This window comes from Tubulanus polymorphus, chromosome 2 (assembly GCF_964204645.1).
Source record: "Tubulanus polymorphus chromosome 2, tnTubPoly1.2, whole genome shotgun sequence".
Taxonomy (NCBI): domain Eukaryota; kingdom Metazoa; phylum Nemertea; class Palaeonemertea; order Tubulaniformes; family Tubulanidae; genus Tubulanus; species Tubulanus polymorphus.
Window position 1 is genome coordinate 1,515,800 of NC_134026.1, and position 22,019 is coordinate 1,537,818.

General features: G+C 36.1%; 3 protein-coding genes across 3 annotated transcripts; 1 reads left to right on the top strand and 2 right to left on the bottom strand.

Moving 5' to 3' along the window:
* Positions 1-16: 16 nt before the first annotated feature.
* LOC141900144 (uncharacterized) lies at positions 17-1,389 on the bottom strand. Its single transcript, XM_074786910.1, has 5 exons — positions 1,219-1,389; positions 944-1,132; positions 761-839; positions 614-675; positions 17-518 (listed from the first exon to the last, which is right to left on the bottom strand). The coding sequence occupies exons 1-5, from the start codon at positions 1,295-1,297 to the stop codon at positions 310-312; spliced, it is 618 nt and encodes a 205-aa protein (XP_074643011.1). The 5' UTR covers positions 1,298-1,389; the 3' UTR covers positions 17-309.
* Positions 1,390-2,000: 611 nt separating this feature from the next.
* LOC141900818 (rho-associated protein kinase 2-like) lies at positions 2,001-19,102 on the bottom strand. Its single transcript, XM_074787868.1, has 36 exons — positions 19,000-19,102; positions 17,837-18,251; positions 17,667-17,748; positions 17,471-17,571; positions 17,316-17,375; positions 15,846-15,923; positions 15,573-15,748; positions 15,298-15,382; positions 14,186-14,330; positions 13,863-14,001; positions 13,660-13,751; positions 13,237-13,396; positions 12,774-12,804; positions 12,111-12,137; positions 11,933-12,021; positions 11,744-11,852; positions 11,210-11,449; positions 10,770-10,935; positions 10,412-10,518; positions 10,175-10,325; positions 9,925-10,085; positions 9,650-9,834; positions 9,501-9,570; positions 9,310-9,413; positions 8,092-8,278; positions 7,919-8,012; positions 7,745-7,839; positions 7,527-7,658; positions 7,226-7,445; positions 6,954-7,113; positions 6,793-6,871; positions 6,633-6,698; positions 6,416-6,548; positions 6,148-6,213; positions 5,926-6,070; positions 2,001-4,360 (listed from the first exon to the last, which is right to left on the bottom strand). Exons 2-36 carry the CDS (start codon positions 17,927-17,929, stop codon positions 4,264-4,266), a joined length of 4,125 nt encoding a protein of 1,374 aa, XP_074643969.1. The 5' UTR covers positions 17,930-18,251; positions 19,000-19,102; the 3' UTR covers positions 2,001-4,263.
* Positions 19,103-19,341: 239 nt separating this feature from the next.
* On the top strand, positions 19,342-21,677 carry LOC141900308 (large ribosomal subunit protein uL13m-like). Its single transcript, XM_074787138.1, has 7 exons — positions 19,342-19,430; positions 20,041-20,164; positions 20,334-20,427; positions 20,536-20,596; positions 20,754-20,840; positions 21,060-21,181; positions 21,538-21,677. The coding sequence occupies exons 1-7, from the start codon at positions 19,410-19,412 to the stop codon at positions 21,602-21,604; spliced, it is 576 nt and encodes a 191-aa protein (XP_074643239.1). The 5' UTR covers positions 19,342-19,409; the 3' UTR covers positions 21,605-21,677.
* The last annotated feature ends 342 nt before the right edge of the window (positions 21,678-22,019 follow it).

The following is a 22,019-nucleotide window of genomic DNA, read 5'->3' on the forward strand; positions in this document are numbered from 1 at the left end:
AAATATGTGTGTATGGAATCGTGATTTTAATCAATTACATAAAATCAAAGTTACTCTCTATCGTCGATTTTACTTGCTATCATTCGATCATTTTTATTTCAAAAAGTATTCAACAAATTAACCCCAGAACGACGATGGTTTATGCGGCAAAAATCTCCGCGATTTACAGCAGTTCATTCTCGGTCTAATCTTCAACGAAACCACGCGACGCGGCGGCGCATCCTATATATGAATATTTACACAGTTTATGCTTTCAACAAAATAATTCATCGTTCTTGGAAATTGAAATCCGCCGCCAGTGGTCAAACGCTACACACCAAAATCTCTCAATTCGACTGTATATCGGTTATTACACTGAGCTCCGACATCAGTAGTTCGAACCTGGCATTGGCTGGAACATTCTACCGAACTTGTCTGTTCAGTTTGGCTTCCGATGTCTTCTCTCGTCTGCTGCGTAGTATATTCTGCACGATCAATCGCAAGCGAAGAATATGACGGTGGTAACGCCATAATTTTATCTTGAAAATGAAAATGCACAAGAATTCGTATTAGCTCGTTTCCACATGTTTTTTTGCAATAACATTGCTATTTGTCCTGAAATTTCCACGCGTACCTTCATTTGAAAACTCTTGTTCTGTGACCTCAGTTCGTGCGTGATTAATTTTTCTCCCGAGCCTGGAGGTAGATATACATGTACTTAAAAGATAGAAATGCATTTACAAATATGTTTGAGAAACTGGTTGAAAAAGGGGCAACTTACATTCCAGCAGTGGCGAGACCGATACCAACAACTACGAAAACTAATAACACGGGAATACCAACGATTACCGCATAACACTCTAGAATAATGAATTAGAATTTTAGAAATAATATTATAGTTTCAAAGAAAACAAACTGCAGATTAATATTGTCTATTGCAACATCTACGCCAATCATTACGTACTATCGTCATATTTCGTCGTCTTATTTTGATTCAAAGCATTTTCTTTCTGCAATTCGCCAATGATGTACTTAAGTTTCAAGTAAACCTGCTTTTCTAGTTTGCCCTCTCTGGCGATTTTCTCGATGAATCTCATGAATAGCGCCAAGTTATCAGTAAGCCTACCTGAAGTAGTTTTATCGGGCAAAGCGCCTGATAAAAAGGAATAAGTGAAAAACTCAGAAACATTCCACAATTTTATAGTTTACTGTTTCCGTCGTACCAAAGTTCGGTCTTACCTTGCACTGATCTACCAGTCGTCTCTCCGATCATGAATACGAACAGTATGATCGATGTGATAAGGCTAATTCTCATCATTTTTTGGATATCTTCTCACTCTTGTCTTTACCGTCATAGAATGGGTGCATATCGGTATGTCGGATATTCTTATATAGTCTTTTTGTCGAATTTCTTTGTTCTAGTTCTTTGTCCCCCGAGTCTTGTGAAATGCGTATACTTAAATAGATTTCCCAACTTAAAATAGTACATGGTTCGTCACCGTGATTTTCCAGGTACTGAATACGTCAGGTCAAATACGCTCCAAGTAATTCCTCGGAATTTTTATGTCACTTTTACAAAGGAGACCAACATATTGTGATCCGCAAACTCAATTACCCATAGCTATAATCCAATCTTTATACTAAGTTTTTAAATCTTTATTCTTTAAGTAGGAATTCACCCTGTTATCTATTTGATTGGTAGATTTCGTTTGATTTGGTGTCCCTTACAAAGCTACCACACCTGCCGGATCGAAACAGGGGGTTTGATATTGAAATCGGAAATCGAAGTACAGATACAGTAGTGTGATCGGCGGTTGAATGATAAATCGAAGGACAAAATTGAGAAATTCGGTTCTGGTTCATTCAAACTATTAGGAAGGAGCTATAAACCCACTTCCTCGAGACTATTTCTTTGTACATTCCTTTCGCAGCTTTACGGCCCTCATTTGTTCTGCTATTGCCCGAAATACAACCGGAATGACGAAAACTTCGAAATGAATAAAAATGATAACGGGTTTTTTTTAGAAGTGTCTGGAAGCTTTATTACAATGTATTATTATGTATGATAAAATGCAATTATATAAATGTACACAGGTTTTGTCTGAAGAAATCACAGTGTTTGTATGTGTTTTAACTACGCCACTGACAGCTACAAATATTACAAAATATCTACAGTTCATTCAAGTTATCAAAATATTCGGTTTTTCTATAAATCCAAAAAATCAGCCGTTAATATGAAATGTGTCGTCGGTTTTTTTTTTCGAATCGACAAATAAATGAGTTTCAGCGATTATTTTTAACAACGCAATTTTTTACACTGGATTGAGAAATTTTGCGGTGATAAATATTCATTATTTTTCAATCGTGAGAGAAAAACTAACGAGAAAAATCTTCTAACGTGGACAAATACGTTTACGACAAAAACCATCGAATTCATGAGATTTTCTAGACTTACAACACGTTCATTTATGATAGAAAGTCAGTTCCTGAGACTTTGCATATACACACAGAAGACTAACTGTTTGTTAATTACAGCGGACAATTACAAACATGAGGCCTACAAAATACCACTGTAAACCAGAATAAAACATCTAAAAATCATTCAAGCTACAAATATAATATTTATGTGCATTCGCTCAGCATCCGAGCTGCCACAATACATGAATTATATAAGTGGGAAAAATTAGAAACAGTTACTTGGATATATTTTAAGACGGGATCTATCTGAAAAGGAAAGTTTTCAGGGTTTAAAAGAAAGTTGATCAGATCGAGATATTCGGGTATTCGTATGGCAGGACCGAATGTCTGATTAATATCTAAACACAATCTATAGGCCTACCTATCACACATTAAACTCTATTAAACAATCTCACCGAAATCCACGCTAACTTAGAAAGAAAAATAATAATTGGTTTTCTTCTTCTATAAGAAGTCGACTCAAACAAATTCTCTTTATCTAATATATTATAATACTGAGAACACTGCTAAACATTATATACTTAACTAAAAACATCTTTTAGGCGAGATGATTTTTCTTTTTCTGAATATATCAATCAATAAACTCAGTGAACGTGCATAGAATAGGTAAATTTTTTAAGTAGTAGAAGCCTAACATTGATCATAATGGCACCGAATATTAGACACAACTTGAACTATAATAGATTCTGCTGTTATCCCGTTTAGATTGAACAGTGAAAAGTAGGAATTTTCAGCATATTTTGACTCAAAACACAGAGTAGAAAATTTCACCACCATTTGACCACTTCACGGTGAGTGGAATCTTCGGTATTTTGTATTTTCATTACATTCTCTTCATTATTTTTCCTATCGTTAAAACATTCAAACAGTATTCACACAAAAATTGTAAACGGGTAGAATTTTGACAACAGATTTTTGACAACAAAATATCAGACCAGTCGATTTTCTGTAGCAGCCTACAATGGATTCCAAGGTAGGCGAGGCACATTAACATCGCACCGGATTTCCTCAGTGTAATCGTATACATGTAACCAGTACACGTAACATCTACATCAATAGCTGAATACAACTAAATAATTTATAATCAATAGGCACATTCCAAACATTCATTAATTATCATAATAATACTTAGTTTTACTTTATATATAAATTTATATATTTACATTTTACAGTTATATGTCTTAATATAATATGTCAGTCAGTCAGTCAGTCCGGCATGTGGTACGACACAGCTAAGCTAAAAAGGCTGCTGGATTTTCGGCAATATGTGATATAGTTCATATATATCCACAGGGTATTCAAGCCGGCATGCGAAACATTTTAGAATCTACAATTTGAAAGGAAATTACAAGCGCCACAATCATTCGAGCATTATTCTCAGGAAAGTGGTTCACAATTTGGCCTCGGATTTAAATTTTGACATAAAAATCACGCTTAACTTGCATCAAATATTGAACCCTAAAAATATAGCTAGAGAGAGGAGAGAAAAGATGCGTATGTTATAATAGAGCAGAAAGCACGTGTGACCAGCAGCCCAGGCATTGTTGACAAAAAGAGCACCAGTTTACCATCATACAGCAAATCAGTAATCAATCACATCAATCGACAAATTTCTCATCTATAAACAGCAGTAGAAACTGCCCTCGAGAAAATCAGCACGAGCTTCGAAAAATAAGATTGTGAGTAGATGATGCGATTGTATTACAATAAACAGTGATTTTCACAACGAATGATGATTGTGTGAATATTTTTCTGTGTTGATTATAAGAAATAAAGCGAATGTTTTTGGCATTATGATTTCCAGCACTATTGCCTCGGTACCATATTCGGAGGTAATGTAGATGACTTTGAAGCAGCAGATTTGACACCGAATGAAGCGTAAGGCTTTGAACCGCGTAATCCCCTGAAATAGGAAAACATTTTGAAAATTTAAACCACACCATAAAATGGAATATAGATGATGATCAAACAGCGACCGGTTCCGTAGTGAATGGTTTACTTTGACTCTTGAGTAACAATGTTCAGATCAGTCATTCCTGGACATACTGGGTCCCTACAGAGCAGTCATTCCTGGATATACAGGATCCCTACAGATCAGTCATTCCTGGATATACAGGGTCTCTACAGATCAGTCATTCCTGGATATACAGGGTCCCTACAGATCAGTCATTCCTGGATATACAGGATCCCTACAGATCAGTCATTCCTGGATATACAGGGTCCCTACAGATCAGTCATTCCTGGATATACAGGGTCTCTACAGATCAGTCATTCCTGGATATACAGGGTCCCTACAGATCAGTCATTCCTGGATATACGGGGTCTCTACAGATCAGTCATTCCTGGACATACAGGGTCCCTACAGATCAGTCATTCCTGGATATACAGGGTCTCTACAGATCAGTCATTCCTGGACATACAGGGTCCCTACAGATCAGTCATTCCTGAATATACAAGGTCCCTACAGACCAGTCATTCCTGAATATACAGGGTACCTACAGATCAGTCATTCCTGGATATACAGGGTCCCTACAGATCAGTCATTCCTGAATATACAGGGTACCTACAGATCAGTCATTCCTGGATATACAGGGTCCCTACAGATCAGTCATTCCTGGATATACAGGGTCTCTACAGATCAGTCATTCCTAGATATACAGGGTCTCTACAGATCAGTCATTCCTGGATATACAGGGTACCTACAGATCAGTCATTCCTGGATATACAGGGTCTCTACAGATCAGTCATTCCTAGATATACAGGGTCTCTACAGATCAGTCATTCCTGGATATACAGGGTACCTACAGATCAGTCATTCCTGGATATACAGGGTCTCTACAGATGTCATTCCTGGATATACAGGGTCTCTACAGATCAGTCATTCCTGGATGTACAGGGTCCGTACAGATCAGTCATTCCTGGATATACAGGGTCTCTACAGATCAGTCATTCCTGGATATACAGGGTCTCTACAGATCAGTCATTCCTAGATATAAGGTGTTTTCAAGGAATTTTATAGGAGAAAATTTCATATTTTAAGGAAGCGTCTGCATCACTTACATATACTGCAATTACACTAGGCTCCTCTTAAATCCTATCAAATTAAACTGTTGATTTTGGTAAATCGTTAATTTGGTGTTTTCATACGTAAATATTTATCCATGACACTAACTACACTAAATGGACCCTGTAACACCAGTTCATTGCCAACGCTTTCGAGTCAAATTTTACTTTCACTTATGGAACTGGAACCAGAACTCAGGCGGTACACAAACTTTCACCACCATTCAAACCAAACCATAGAAAAACACTTATAAATCAAAAATCAAAATATGAAATGGCTGGGATTATGCGACGAATGGTAACCAAATAATCCGTGTTATACCAGTGTTATACAACCGTGTTTATCAGGTTTTGAGTACATTTTTTAATCCTCGAAAGATGAATATCTAGTGATACGATACATACGTCGGGGTACCGCGGTCCATGCTCGGTTGATGAGTTATTCCTTTACGTGATATTCGTTTACTCAGACTTTTCACCCAGATTTTCTGCTCGTCGGGAGTCGGCGCTAACAGAAGCATTTCTTTCGACGCTTGAACATCCAGATTAACTGAAAGAAACAACTCAGTTTTAACCAGCATCGAATTAAAGAAATCAACGAGGGAAAAAGAGTTTAGAATAAAATACCTTTGCAATAGCTGATGAATTCTTCATTCCTGTCTAAATGATCTTTATGTACTTTTACGTGACATCCTGAAAAATATCATACAAGTAAAATGATTATGTTACGCCAGGCGGACTAGTTCTACGGGTCTACCGGTTAGCACGCTTGAGACCCGGGTTCGATCCTCGGCTGGTACCCGTTATTTCACTGTCACTTCTCTTAATGGTTCTAATTAGATTTATTATGTTCATAATTGTATCAAATTAGATTTAGATCGATGAAAATACTTACGCCGACATTCAAGAGCAGTAGGCGGGTGAATCATATGCCATAAGGGTTTATTACACGATTCACAGGATGTAGGAGTTCTATAGTGGATAACTACCATGTCATGACCTTTATGCTCTATCATTCCTGCTTTATCCTGTAACCAGATACGTACATAAAATATCATATAGCATGAAAAGCAACAAGAGTTCGATGAAAAGTCAAGTTTTTTTGTACTTACATCAGCAGGTAAAGCAACTGCGTTATCGGTTTGTTTTTTATTCTCTCCTTCAGTTGCGTAGAGAAGCTGAAAAACAACGCAAATTAGAAAAAATATCAAAACACATGATACCAGCAGTTAGAATAAGTTGCAATCAGTTTGATCTTCGATCGAAACTAACCTGGAATATTCGTGGAATATCCCTCGCCTCAGCACGATAACAATCACCTTGAGTTACAGGACGTACGTGATATAATTTACTGAAATCAGAGCGAAGGAAAATCAATGAGAGTAAAGTTAATTATTCGTAGATGGAAGCAACGCTGAATGTTCAAGGCTTACTCAATATCTAAGACTAGCACCGGATCAGCATTTTGTTTATCCCTTTCATCGTTGTAGAACAGTATTTTACGACTGCTGACGACCACGTACTGCTTCCTCCAACCGAAACGTTTCAGATTCGCTTTGTTCGGAACGGACAACCAACCGGTCAATCTTTTCTCTACGGGAATTACAAAATATGGAAAACCATTAAAAAGAAACCAATAATTACAGTAGACTGCATCTAACTCTGTAGTGTTGAACTGTAAATGAACCGGATTCCGAGCACTCACCCGAAATAGCATCCTCTAATTCTAGATCGCCGCTATTAACCGACAGAGAGTCAGTTTGTAACAGCGACAGACGTAGTTGTAATTGTTCTATTTCACTTTCTTTAGCGTCGAGTTCTCTCGTTAAAGCCGAACGTGACGTCAATTCTTCGGTTAACAAAAGCTCGCTGTACGCGTAATCTTTCTGGTATTTCTCGATTGCCTTGTTGTACTTCTCTCGCTCCTAAAACGGAAGTCAGAATTATCAACACAAGTAAAGAAAGAGAGTTAATTAATTCATTGATTTCAGAAACGCTGTACTTACTTGTGTCAGTTCTTGTTGTAGTTTATTGCACTCTTTTTCTTTACGGCGTAAATCAGCGCTGTTTGCTTTGCGTATTCCCTTCGAAGATGTAATATCTTTTCGCGCCATAATTTCTGCCAATTTATTCACAGCCTGTAATATGAATTCGGTAATGTGTGTAACTTCATAGGGTCACATCAATAAGCAACTTTCACTTCAAAGATGATAGGACTACTCACCTGGGTCTTTTTCATTTTTTCGTTATTCAACTGTTTACGTAACATTTCAATCTCATTATCATAGTCAGTATTACTTGTCTTCATATTCTCCAGTTCTGCAAAAATTACGTATGAAAACGTGTTCATTTATTCGGAATGTATGAAAACAAACAGTATCGCCGGAACTATTCTTACCATTATTTTGTTTATTAAGTTTTCCCTGAAGTTCCTCTATTTCACGTTTATAGTGATCGACTTGTTTTGACATTTGACTATTCTCTGTTTGTAACTGCAACAAATGATAGAAGAGAATCTTACTAGAAACCGACAAAATAAGGCAGAAAACAATGAGTTTTTAAACTGCTCACATTTGAGTTTACGGATTCTTTTTTATGCAATTCCGCTTTGTGCCGAGACATCAGCTCTTTAACTTCTAACTCTAACATAGTTTTCTCTTTCTCGACCTCGGACAATGAATCTTCTGCTAGCGATCGTGATAAATGTTCGGAATCAGCTTTTGCAAGCGCTAACTGTAGTTGCGCTAACACGGAATCTCTGAAGAAATAGGAAATCATCATTTGTTACATTTTTACTGTATGCAGTGATATTTTAAAGTAACAGCATTCTATATTAAGAACTACGCAAAGCTTATAAAATTAAAATGCAGTAGAACTCGCTTAATTCGGATCACTTGGGACCAATGAAATTAATCCGGGTTCACGAGAAATCAGAATTAAACATTGTATTTTACATACATTTATGTATAGAAGGACCGCAAATGATATCTAGGTTCGATCAAAATCCGAATGAAACTGATCCAGAAAAAGTGGGTTTGACTGCACATAAAAAGTGGAGTAGAATTCAATGGAAAAAACTTCTAGGGAAAACTGCCAACATTTTCACATGCGATTACTCAACTTCAATTCTTCATGCTTCGTCAATTTTCATACAAAAATCTTGGAAACATTTTCAAACATTACATTTCATATCAAAGCAGCTTTTTTTCAATTCTAGAGGGTGGGCCATAAATACAAGCACTAAACTGTTTTAAAATAACTAACGAACGGCAACTATTGCCATACAAATCAACTGTTAATAGGGTAAATGTAAATAACGAATTGAATGCGCAATTTGCAGAAACTCTAATCCGGTGGCACTATGTCATTTACAGCAAGAATTCTATGCGTTCCTCCCCACATTAACATATGCGTATTACAAGTACAATATACAAAGGAGTGTCTCGATAATATCAACAAACTGTAGAAGTAGTGATAGAGCACAGTGCCACCACTGATGCCAACCTTAACAGATGAAGATGTTCAGCTTGTTGCATCATACTGACAACATGCCGTATCGAATACACGATGTGCTCCCTGTAAACATTGCGACAGAAAACTCACAGATCCTTCAACAAAACATTAGAAATTGGATCGAAGTTTATGTCTCTGGCCGTTGGAGATATCAGATTATTTCGATTGATTATCTATGAGTAGGTCCATAAGAAAAATCCGAACATCATATTCCAGTATTTTCTAACACCAGTACCGCCCTCCTTCTAACAGCATCATAGTATTTATGACACATACCTCTCTTGTGTAAGATTCTTATGTTCGTTATCCAGTTCTTGGAAAATCTTTGTCTTTTCATCGACTTCTTCTTGTAATTCTTTCACTTGAGTTTTATACAGCGTCTGAAACCGAGCACCACACAATTTATAAGTAATTGGATAACTAGTTATATATTATACATTTAAGTTTTCATCGCAATTAAAACTTACAGAGAAATACTGTTCTGCTTCTAGCTGATCTTGTAATTCCTTCATCTGTAAATCTGTATTATTCATTTCACTGAAAACAAATATAAATCAACACTTAAAAACAAAGAAAACCTTCATTAAGGCTTTGAATAATTCACTAGAAAACTTACTCCCTTATTTTCTTGATTTGTTGAACTAATCGTCTTTTTTCTTCTTTCAATTCTGTCACTTCTTTGTTTAACTGTTTTTCGGCAGTTTTTGTAGCGCTGATTTGTTGTTGATAGACTTGCAGTTCGTGCTGTAACGACACTCTCTTCTGACTCTCCTGATCAACGTGAAGACTCAGCTCTTTCGTCTATGAAACATTAAGTGGAATATTTTTAGATTCCCTCGCACCATTGACAAACGAAATGTCAGTAATTATTTAGACCTAGGTCTACGATACCTTTTGTCTTTCGGCGTCAAGGTCTGCTTTAGCACCAGCTTTAGACTGTTGTAATTCGTTAATATCTACCAGAAATTCCTTTTCTCTTTTTTCTAAATCCAGTAATTGCTGTTCGACCTTCTGACGTTCCAGTTTTTCAAGGTCCAATTTACTTTGGATTTCTAAACAGAACGAAAACACACAAAACAAGATTTAGTAACATATTTCTTGAATAAATGAACAAGAAGATTAATAATTGGACATATATCACCTCTAATTGCTTCCATATTTGCCTCCTCAGTCGACATGAGTATATGTTTCTTGTCTTGGTTAAACCTGTCAACGGTTTCTTTGTGAGCGCGAGCTTCCTGATCCATCTTCATCAACTGTGTTTTCATTTCGTAATCTAGTTTATTTTTGGCCTGAAAAAAGACGCGCAAGAAATCGTAGTGCAGTGTTTTTCGACCTATTTCACATCTCACTGGTAAATGCTATCATTCGAACTTACTTTCTCTATAGTGATAATACTTTGTTGTAATTCCTGTTTCTCGCGTTGTACGGCACTTTCCCGTTCTTTGATTCGCATCAGTTCCGATTCTAAAGTTCGTCCATTTCCTACAAAAACAACCACAGAAATTATACCAAATTGTCGGTAAATTATGAACCACTTACTGAAGTTCTCGCGTTCGCTGCCATCATATTTTCACAGTTTCAACTACAAGTTATCTCATAGATGACCAATGAGCATTGAGAATGAAACAGAGTTTGTTCATATAGCCAGCAAATAAGGAACGATGGCTGAACCAGAACTACGAGATATTTTGTAATTGGCATCAAACGCGTTAATCAACGACGAATGCACTTACGTTCCAATTCATTGATTTGCTCTACTTTCTGCGAGCCGATACGCCTTTCCTGTTCAAGCGTTGACTGCAGCATTAGAATATCTTTCTCCAATGCCATTTTCTCATTTGTAATTTCATTATATTTGCTATGTAGATCATTGTAGCCTTGGTCCATATGATTATATCTCTACAATACAATTATATAGACAAGTCATATATACATGATGATGGGATAAATGAAATATTGTAATTAGTTTAATCATCTTGGCTTGGTGGATTGGAACTCAGAGGTGGTGGGTTCAAATCCCAGTGAAACCGTGCTATTTGGCCAGGATATCAGTGTCAGTATTTCCTGACTCACTGATCTAACAACTTAAGTCTTTCAACCGACAGTTCTGAAAATCCTCAACCGGATGAAGGAATAGAACTGATAAGAAAAAGAAGAATATGATGAAACTGACCTGCTGTAACTCTCCGTACATTTTCTTGTATTTATTACAGTTATCGAGCTCCACGCGTAGATTATCTTTCAGATCGGCGATCTGTTTTTCCAGTTGATTTACGCGATGATTGACCTGTTCTGTTCCGCTCGCCTGGTGTTTACGAGCCTCTCTTTCTTGTACCAACTGATATTCCATTTCTTGCAGCACTTTTTCTTTCATGCGTCGATTTTCAAGTTCGATTTCATATTTTCTTTGCACCTGTTGAAACAACATCAAAATAGACCATCACCATCTGCTAAACTTTCATTTAAAATACTATATTTGTATAATTCAATTACAATTTCGTTTCTGATTTTGATTTATTTCATAACAAAGCATGATATCAAGATTTTAGATATTTGATAAGTACATAGTCCAGGGTGATCAAAATTATTATAATAGATTTAGATTTAGAAAGTTCTCTTATGAGGTACAAGCGAAGGCCAAAAGGTTGCTACTGCTAGCAACAACAGAGAAGAGTAAAAGAAAAAGAAGTATTAGGATCTATCTTACCTCTTTCATATCGTGTTTAATCAGAGCTATGGTCTTCTGATACTCGGAATTCTCTTGTCTCAAGGCGGCTTCATCATGACTCAAACGCTCAAAATCCTTGATCGCTTTTCTGTAATTAGAAGAAAATGGATAATGGATTATTGAAAGCAGATTCAAACAAACATTTTCCAATAATCGCATAAAACTTACGCATATTTATGTTCGATATCTTGTCGCGATGATCTCTCTTCGTTCATTTGCCCCTCTAACTGTTTCAGTTTCGCAGACACATCATTCGGCTGAAATTCACGATAAATAACAATGTAAAAAATTTTCTAATTACCGGGTACGTTTTTATTTTCAAAGCTATCAGAGTGAGTGAACTTACCACTTGTGAGTTCGTTAAATTTACTCCCTGAAACAATAAATAGAACACAATGAAAGATACATCCAAACAGAGATCCCATAAAATACTCAAAACAATTATATCTCGGTGTTAACCTATGTAGCGTGAGTACATAATGAATATTGAGTTTTTATATTTGGGTTTAGTAAGTTCTATTCTTCATCCATTATATATAAATAATGGTCTAAATAAATGTCATATAACTGAATCATTGATGTATGATGTTTTTAAGCGGGTAAAAAGCAAACTGTTCAGAATAATCACGTAATCCTTCACCGTATGAAAATAAACCGAATCTAGCTTATAATTCGTACATCATAAAATTACTTAAAACATTATTTTTCAAGTAAAATTTACATATTCCCAACCTCTATCATTCGTCATTGTTAATTAGTCATATTTCAAAAATCACACGATCCAATAGGGAAAATCAGTTGGCTTATTCTATTGAGTTTTGCTTCTAGATGATAAGGTAGTAGGGAAGTGAAGTAGATATAATAATGCGATGTAACCTATCCCAACTACTAAAAGCTGACTTACGTCAACCTGTCAGTCACAAACAAAACAAAAATATATCAAGCATTACTTGTGTTGAGTAGAATATTATACGGAGAGACTGAGGAACAGTAACGTCTCCAAACTTACCTGGTCTCGGCCGGCTGAATTTTCTAAGATACTAAAAGATAATAAAAAATGTACGTAACTTAAAAATTCTATAAGTGTAAATCAGGCTATAAATGCGCATAACATTCACATAAAATATACAATTTATAGAAAATTTTCCCAGTGCTTATATGTTTTAGATAAGGTACATACTCCCAGGCAGGGGTTCGAACTGATGGCATTGATTTTCATATTCCGATGCCGGAATGGCTAGGTCTACCAGAAGGAAGAGTTTTTGCGCTACGCCACCAAGATCGAACCCCGCTGAGGTAGATCAATAAAACAAAATTTCTTTTGACAAAAATCATTCAATAAAAGTTAACAGAGAGTAACTGTATTTAAGTAAAACAACGAATGTGCAAATATCTAAACGAACGGTAATATTTCACTAAAATATAGAGAGAAGATGTTGTGATTAATGAGTAGAAATGAAGTGAAAACTCACTTGTGATCTCGGTTATACGTGAAACCGATGAACGGTAAATGATTTCCGGCGAATGCTTTCGGTTGAGCGAAAGTTTCATCGAAACCGTCGTCTTTGTCGATCGGTTCAAAATTACTCGTGTCGTCATCTCCGGTTAGTTCCGGGACGACCGGTGGCACACCTAAAAACAAGATAGATACTCATTTAAACTGTTCTCAAAAATAGAGTCCAAAATATTTCCTCGAGCTAGCAGTTTTTTACTATCCTAATCGTTACCTTCAGGAATACATAGGATTTATACTGAAGAATTCCTGAAGTGACCATCAGGATGAAATCAAAACATTGAAATAATCTTTTAGGTCAAGGAAACATTAAGCGGACTCTATTCTTCATTCTTATTGTGGGATATTCTATCATATAGCTATGTGTCCGTATAGTACTTACACTGTCGGATATTAGACCAATCCCACTGGTCATTTTTGAAAAATGGGTGAGATTTAATTTCTTCGATACCGTGCTGACCTAACCTCTCCATTCTAAAATTTCACAACAAATATCATTATCAAAAGAAACATAGTCGAAGGGTAATATAGAAAATCCACTCGAAAAACATTTGACGATTGATGTGTATGAATCAGATTACTAACCGATCTGTTAAAAATGCACAGATAAGAGCTTTCGCTTTCGATGAAATTTCAATATCATCAGGAAATGCCAACGAGTTCTTGTGATCCATAATCTTTCCGTAAGTACCGACGAGTGAATCGGCGTAAAAAGGTGTTTCACCTGTAAATATTAAACATTACGATATTCTCATTATCATTTTGGGGCGAGTTATTTACAAGTTTGCTAACAGTAACAGGAATCTGGCTATCAGAGAACCCAGATGAGGAGAGATTGGGTTCATCATTTTTGACTGCTGATTAATGAAGGCTCAATTAACAAAAAATGAAAATGCATCATCTCTTACCGACTAACATCTCATATAAAACAACCCCGACTGACCACCAATCACATTCACGACCGTAATAACCATTTCCACCTTGTGATTTCAGCACCTCCGGTGATATATAATCTGGAGTACCAACAGCAGTATCAGACGTGACCATTCCATCCTGAAATAAATAATTCACTGAAACTATATTCTAACGATTAATTTATTCCCAAAAAATTTACATGAAAATAGATGAAATGCAAATGACATAAAAGTATTCTTGAAATGAAGTCAGAGATTAAATACTTATGTTGATAAAATACCATCTCAATAGATCGGTCTAAGTTCCATACATATCGATATATCTATTAAATACCCTATTCGTTTGAGATAAATGAGAGGAACAGGTAAATAAGTGGCTTAGAAAGGGTTAAACAATCAGTTTCTTACTGAAGACATAAACCAGATTTCCGTGACCTGGCCATATGCATAGATTTCATTCTTGACTGAGTTCTATATTTTTTACAGTCACTTATCAAAGGTAATCAATATGAATCGTATTGTGTGTGAGTATACACGACGGCAGCTAGTTCCACCTGAGAACACAGCAGCCCCATTATCATTGTACATCATTATACAAATTACCAGCGCAAAAGAAGCCTGGGATCGGTTCTGCCGACAGAAATGAAACGCAAACATTAATGCTTTTATTACGGTCAAAGAAATGGGTATTCATAATGATAAATCACGCAGCGGTTAGAAGGCTGAAACGCCTCATAAAATAGAGCACTGCGCAATCGATTTCAAGTACACACAACGATGGAAGGGGAGAGTGGAGAGAGTGGAGAGGATTCAGATATCAGTGGTGGACTGTCAGATATCAATGGTGGACTGTCAGATATCAATGGTGGACTGATCCACCCCCTTCAAAATTCCAATGTGCCCTTCAAAAAGTCTGGAAAATTATTTTTTACTAAGACAATTTTAAAAGACGAAAAATAATCCAAATGGGCTGCGATAAGAGCCAGAAAAGCTCCTTTCTGTCCTAAATTTTCAGTTCAGCTAAATTTTCGCCAAATGTGCCCTTTTCAAATTAATTACCCATTCGAATTTTCAGGTCCAACCTTGACCTTGGATATCATACAAACCTTGTCCATTCTCATACAAGTACCGAAATCAGCCAATTTCAAATGTCCCGAGCCATCAATCAGCATGTTGTCCGGTTTAACATCGCTGAAATAAATCATTTATACACTGATTTACTGAACTCAACTAAACATAAACTATCACAGTTTTCTAGGTTGTAGAGCAGTTGAGATACTGTAGTTTCTATTACGTTACAGATGTGAACACGTTTGTTTTATTTACGGAAGATGCACACAGTGTTGTTATTATTATTGCAGCATGTTTTTGTTTCTCTCACCGGTGAATGAAATTCATGGAATGAATGGCATCCAACGCGAGCACGACCTCGGCGCAATAGAATCGAGCCCACTTCTCGGGTATATCGTAATTACCCATCAAATTGACTAGATCGCCCCCTGGCATATAATCCATCACCATGTAAAGCGATTTCGTATCTTGAAACGAAAAATGTAGCTGCAAAAAAAAAAAAAAATGTTTTAATAATCGAAATTTCATGCACAAGAATGACCTCGAAAAGCATCTAGTAATAAAATAGACGATAGATATCTACCTGAACTATCCATTCACTGTTTGCGTTAGCCATTATTTCTCTTTCTTCCCAGAAGAAAGCCGAATCGGATCGCTTTATCTAGAAATACACGAAACAGGAACAACCACATTTTTAGCCGGGAAAAAAAGTCAGTTATTTTGCGAGGAATTTTTCAGTTATTACCACGTGGAAATCAATTCAGACTAGTTCGCTGTCTATGTAGTGCATGTATATATATAAAAAAACCCACAATATCTCAACGAACAACAACTAGAAAATCAGTTTCAATGATAGATCACTAACGTCGGGATTTATTGAGAAAATTCTTCTACTCTGAAGTAATCAATCCAAAATGTCAGTGAAACTCATTTTTAATTTTTTTTTTTGTTTTTCTCAGCATATGGTTTAGAACAACAAGTAGGTGTTTAAAGATCCCTGGAACTGTTTCACAAAACGAATCAATACTAATTTCAATCATTGAAGTACCAGTAATCAGTCGTCCTTGGACAATGATTCGTGAAAACCAGGCCCTGTTCGAGGTGAACTTTGATTTAATGCCCGGACTAAAATAGGTCCCTGTTTCATAAATTCAGAGTTCATCAAATATTTGCTATGAACGCCAGCTAGAGATGAATGATCGTCTATAATCGATTCGGTTTCATTTTCCAATATCTGTTATTATATACACGCCACACACCAGAAATATTCAACGATGCATAGCAACAGATACAACGCCGCTAACTGTTACTGGTTTTTTTAGGTTCCACCCTAAAAGGTGTTATGTAAAAGTCAAAGCAGCTCGATTCCATATACATTGTATACCAATATCCTGATAATGTATATTTGTGTTGTAATTGGTTAAGACTTAAATATGAAGCAATTTCATATAGACTGACCCCCCCGCATTTAACCAAGACATGATCAAATTAAACATTGTATTACACCGATAGAGAAGAGACTACACACGTATTTGCTCACATTGGACAACAAGTAGAAGTGATTCACTATATAATAGTTCAATGTGTGCTCAGGTTCTTTACGGTCATTTATACATGTGTATGTATATACACAAGCCGACACGGTCACTTACAAATACATTTAGTCTTTCACGAGAAATCTACATTAACTGAGTTAAGATGAACAACTGCTAACTACATTGTATATTGCGAATGCAAAAGGCCAATTTTATGAGTAATTAAAGGCCTCTCTTCGGATGCATTTATGACATTTTCGACGGCAAGTTATTTAACACACAAGAGAAATAAAATATCATATAAACGTAATGAATACAACTGGGAATTTAAGGGGAAAATACAGCGAGTTGTTGCAGCTATAATCAGACAGTTACTGATGATGTTATTAGATATAAGAAATGATGATATGCATCGTAGTTCGGTTTGTGATTATCAGGAAACCGCAAGAAATGAAATGAGAAGTATTTTTGCGCTGAACTTATGTCTGTAAGGCATAAAGAATGATAAGCCGACTTACCATCTCAAATTTGCTCAGCAGTTTCATCGCGTAAACCTGTTTCGTGGCTTTATGCCTCACCTAGAAATGATGAGGAATGATCAATTATATGAAATTACGAAGATTTCATCGGAAATCAAAGCGATATCCGCACGACAAAGATCGCGAATACTTACCAAATGAACTTCTCCGAACGCTCCTCTGCCGATCACTTTCAGCATCGCGAAATCATCCACTTTCAATCTTGTATTATTCAAGATTTGAGCCGGACGTTCGTCTAGAATATTAAACCAAAAAATCAAAAATCAATTGATCTCCTAAAAACACAATGAATTGACCTAGATACTAGAAATGGGATATTTTCTAACTTACATCTGGCTAAGAAGTTTTCAACATTCTTATTACGGCGTATCGCTGGAAATCTGCAGTCTTCAACTAAAGCTATAATGCTGTCCTATAATTCAAAATAAACAAAGATTTCAATAGATAATTCATGAATGTTACATATAAACACAGGTTGAGAAATGAAATTTGATGCTTACGATAAGTCCATCGACGTGCATTTCAGAAGCCTGGTCGCGTACTTGCGCTTCAACAAACTGCAAACGCTTTTGAAAATCATCCTTTCCTGCCATTTTTATTCTTCACGGCGAAATTCTAGTCGACTGATTAAATCGTTATTAAACCCAGAAGGCGGTTAATATTATAACTGTTGAGATCTTATGATTCCTGAAATTCTGCCTTTACGACATTTCCTGCAGTTAGTCACAGCTGACATTTAAATAATGCCTATGCTCACTATTAGGTTGTATCTTATAAAATCCAATTAATAATTTAAAGAATCCATCAACAAATGACTAAATATCCAATTAGAATTCAAACTAAAAGGCGTCCAGTTGATGAGGTCAATATTAAGCCACTAGAGTTGAACTCGAAGGCAGCAAACATTAATGACACCTAGAAATGTAATAGAATAAAAAACAATCAATTATGAAAGCTTATAAACAAAATGCGCAATATTTGATAATTAAAGCTTTAATGAAGCATAAAAATGTGATGACGATGATCTAAATATTCAAGGTCATGTGAATAAATCTTTTATCTAATTGGGACACTATTACTCAACGTAGTATGACAGAAAGTATTGCTGCCTGGGTCTGCTGGGATGATTCATGATTCTATTACACAATATTAGATTTTTTCATAAATTCAATAACAGTTCAACCATGGGACAGGACTAGACTATTGGGTAGTGTAGGACACCAGGGGGCATAACATATCCACGTGCAGCTGTCAGTCTATACAGACTAGTTTAAATGAACAGATTCAATACATGGGTCAAGATAAAGCTGGTTTACGTACTAACTGACAGATCAAAATCATTTCAAATCATAAATCAGATTTGAGAATATAATGACACTATATTGACTGATTCTTCTTTGTTAATAGTGGATTTGTTTTACTATCAGAACATCTAACGTTATCTTACACACAAGAAACTGACACAACTGAGACAACTCCCTACATTAACAGACCGACATTTTTTAAATTTTTTTCTGGGCCGCGAGAGATCGATGAAAGAAATCTGAAATATGGCACCCATCAAAATAGTTTCAAAAACTTACGAACTTTTAAGCGCATACACATTTATTTCAACGAAGTCATTGCTTTATCATTAGACTGGTGAATAAACGATTACACTTACCCGGCCATTAACAAATCATATACCATGCCATACGCGAGAACTTATGCAAAATTCCTCCTAATTTACAGCGACGGCCAGCGGAAAGGAGCGGACGCCATTAATCCAATAATGGCTGATTGATTAGTGGTAGGTTCGAATCCCACATATATTCAGAAAAAAAAGTACGCTGATAAATTGTATTCAATTTACATTTTTCATACTATTCTGACATACACATCTTGTGACATGTCGCTTATTTCTATATTTGTATAGTTATTATTGCCGAATTAACAAATTGTCTAAATAATCAATTCAATTCAATATACTTCCCTGGCAATCAAGTTCCAGGCGGCGCTTTGGTCGATTATTGTGGAGCCGCCGTGAAAAAAAATAAATTTTTTGTTCTTGTTTTGTAGCTATTTTACGCTGTTATGAGTCACTGGAGAGTTGTTGTAAGTCAGTTTTATTGTAATTTTGAACCATTTTCAAATACTTAACTTTCCTTTCTATAAAGTATCTTTGATTCACTCGAGTCGAGACGCAGAACTGTCGGAGAACTCCTAACCCATGTCCCTGCACGGTAATCTTGGTGTCAAAAAACAAAATGGCGGCTCTTTCAACCGATGATAATAAGGGTTTAGAGGGTGGCATTCTCTGTTTCTGCAGTGCAATACGTTCCTGTTGATTAGCAAACTTACCGCTTACATCACTAACATTTTGTTTGCATGGCAACTGTGACTGATCAGTGAAGTATGTTATGAGATAAGCTGATATGTATGAAAAGGATCAGTAAGGTTAAGGCCATAGTGAATAATGTTTGGTTTGGTTCTAGTTGGCATCTGGCCTGATTTGACTCTAGTGGTTAAAGTGCTGCATGGTTTGAGTTCGAATCCCAATTCTTGTGGTTTTTTACTATTTTAGATAAAGTGCATGCACATTGTGGCGCTTGGATCTGGTGGAGCTCTTTCCATCTCGTACCCGGTCGACTCATACCTGTTTTCACAATCAATCAATATGAAATTTGTTTTTCATTTTTTGTTAATAATCACTGTTTCATTACAGCAATGGTCGACATTTGCTCGGACATGGTGGTTATTCGATGCTGCCCATCAATGTCCTATTAAATCTAGTCCTCTTTTAGTTCGTTACTTGGTTGGAAAACACAAGCCTATATATCATCCATTCAGTAAGTAGTCAACAAAATAACACTTCCATTGATAGTGGATGACCATTATTGAACCGCTTAATCGAACATAGTTCTACTGGTCAGGATTTTTTTCTGTCTCAGCACCTCGTTTGTCGTGGCATCTTAATTTTTCTGAAGGTTTTTCTCAAGATGCTGTCTATGTTTTCAGGCGATGTTGGAGATCATATCGTCGTCATAAATAGTCGACATGTCGCGATGCAAGATGAAAAATGGAGAACTCATCAGTATTACCACGACACTGGGTAATTTATTTTCAAGTTTGTCGATTACACCATTATTCATGCATTGACATGCGAATGCATTTTCTATAACATGAAGTCATGATTGAAGTGGTAATGTTATTGTTGTAGATATCCTAGTGGCAAAACATACACTCGAGCTTGGAAAATTCATGAAGCTGACCCAACAAAAGTGAGCTTATCACTATTTACAATAGATTGCTTTTCAAATCACATAGGGCCTAATTGCTGAAATTTTTCTATTGCCCTATAAGTCAAGTAGAAATGCTGCCAAGCTCAGATGCTTAATTGATCGGATAGTTAGAATTGATTGTTTCTGTTTATTAAAGGTGCTCTATAAAGAAATCTACGTGCGTATGCCTAAAGTCAATGAGAGGAAGACAATGATGAAACGCCTGCATATATTTCCTGAATCTGTAAGTTTTTTAAACCTCAAATACCAGTTAGTTCAAATTTCATACTTAATTGAAATTTATCTATCATAAGTTGAAAGAGTTGTCATCAAAGGATTCCTTCACGAAATAAACTAGGATTTAATGTGTCCTGACTCGATCTACGCTGTCAGACTTGATATTTTGTGGTCTGTGTCGATCATTCTTGAATATCAATGCAATCATCTTTCATCACACTTTCAGGATATACCTGATGACATTAGAGCAAATATAACCGATCAAATTAGACAAATAATGCCGGTACCAAAACGACTCGATGAATATTCACCGGAAGAAAGAAAAACCTTCCCCAAACTCTTTGACTGGTTAGTATCACCACAAGCTGTTCATTCAATCAGAGAGGCGTTTTGTATGTTGATAAATTATGAATGGTATCCATTTGCTAGATGAAAAAAAATTAGAAAATTTCCCTAAGGATATTTAACATACAGTGCATGTATTGCCTCACATCTCACGGGATAATACTTATCAAGATGACATTGTTAGTATACATTTCATTGTTGGTTTCTGTTTTCAATTGCTGCTAATGAATGATTACATGTAGTTCAGTTATCAAATAACTTAAGCCATGATATCTACCATATAACACACTGAACTTGTATAAAATGGAGAAACAGGTTTGAATATGAAATCTAAACTTTCTAGTCGTGATGTTTTGCAGGGATAAGGATCACGTCATTTATGAAGGCACAAGACGACTAAAGGAAGATGATGAAACATATGTATAATAGATTATGTTGTATATTATGGAATTCTTGTTTTGTAAATACAGTCAGTGCTGTTTGTGTAAAATAGTGAGAAATAATAACTATTTGTAAAGAAGTAAAGATCATATTTTTAGTTGTTGAATCCGGATTTCTCATCGATGTTCAAATTTCGAGGAACTACAGTCAGTGGGACGTTGTGATAACTTCGGATATTATTACCATTACAAACCTACAATTCAATCCGAAATACATGTAGGACAATTCTAATGATTTCATAATGGATCTAACGCCTATAAGTTCCCCTTTGAAGTTCATTGTAACGAGTTCCAATGTACACGTCATCAGTCAACCGTGGCCGCCCTTGCAAGGATTCGAACCCTATAGAACAACCGCTGAACACGTTCTAGCGTCTTGCAGCGCTGACGGAAAAAGGGCG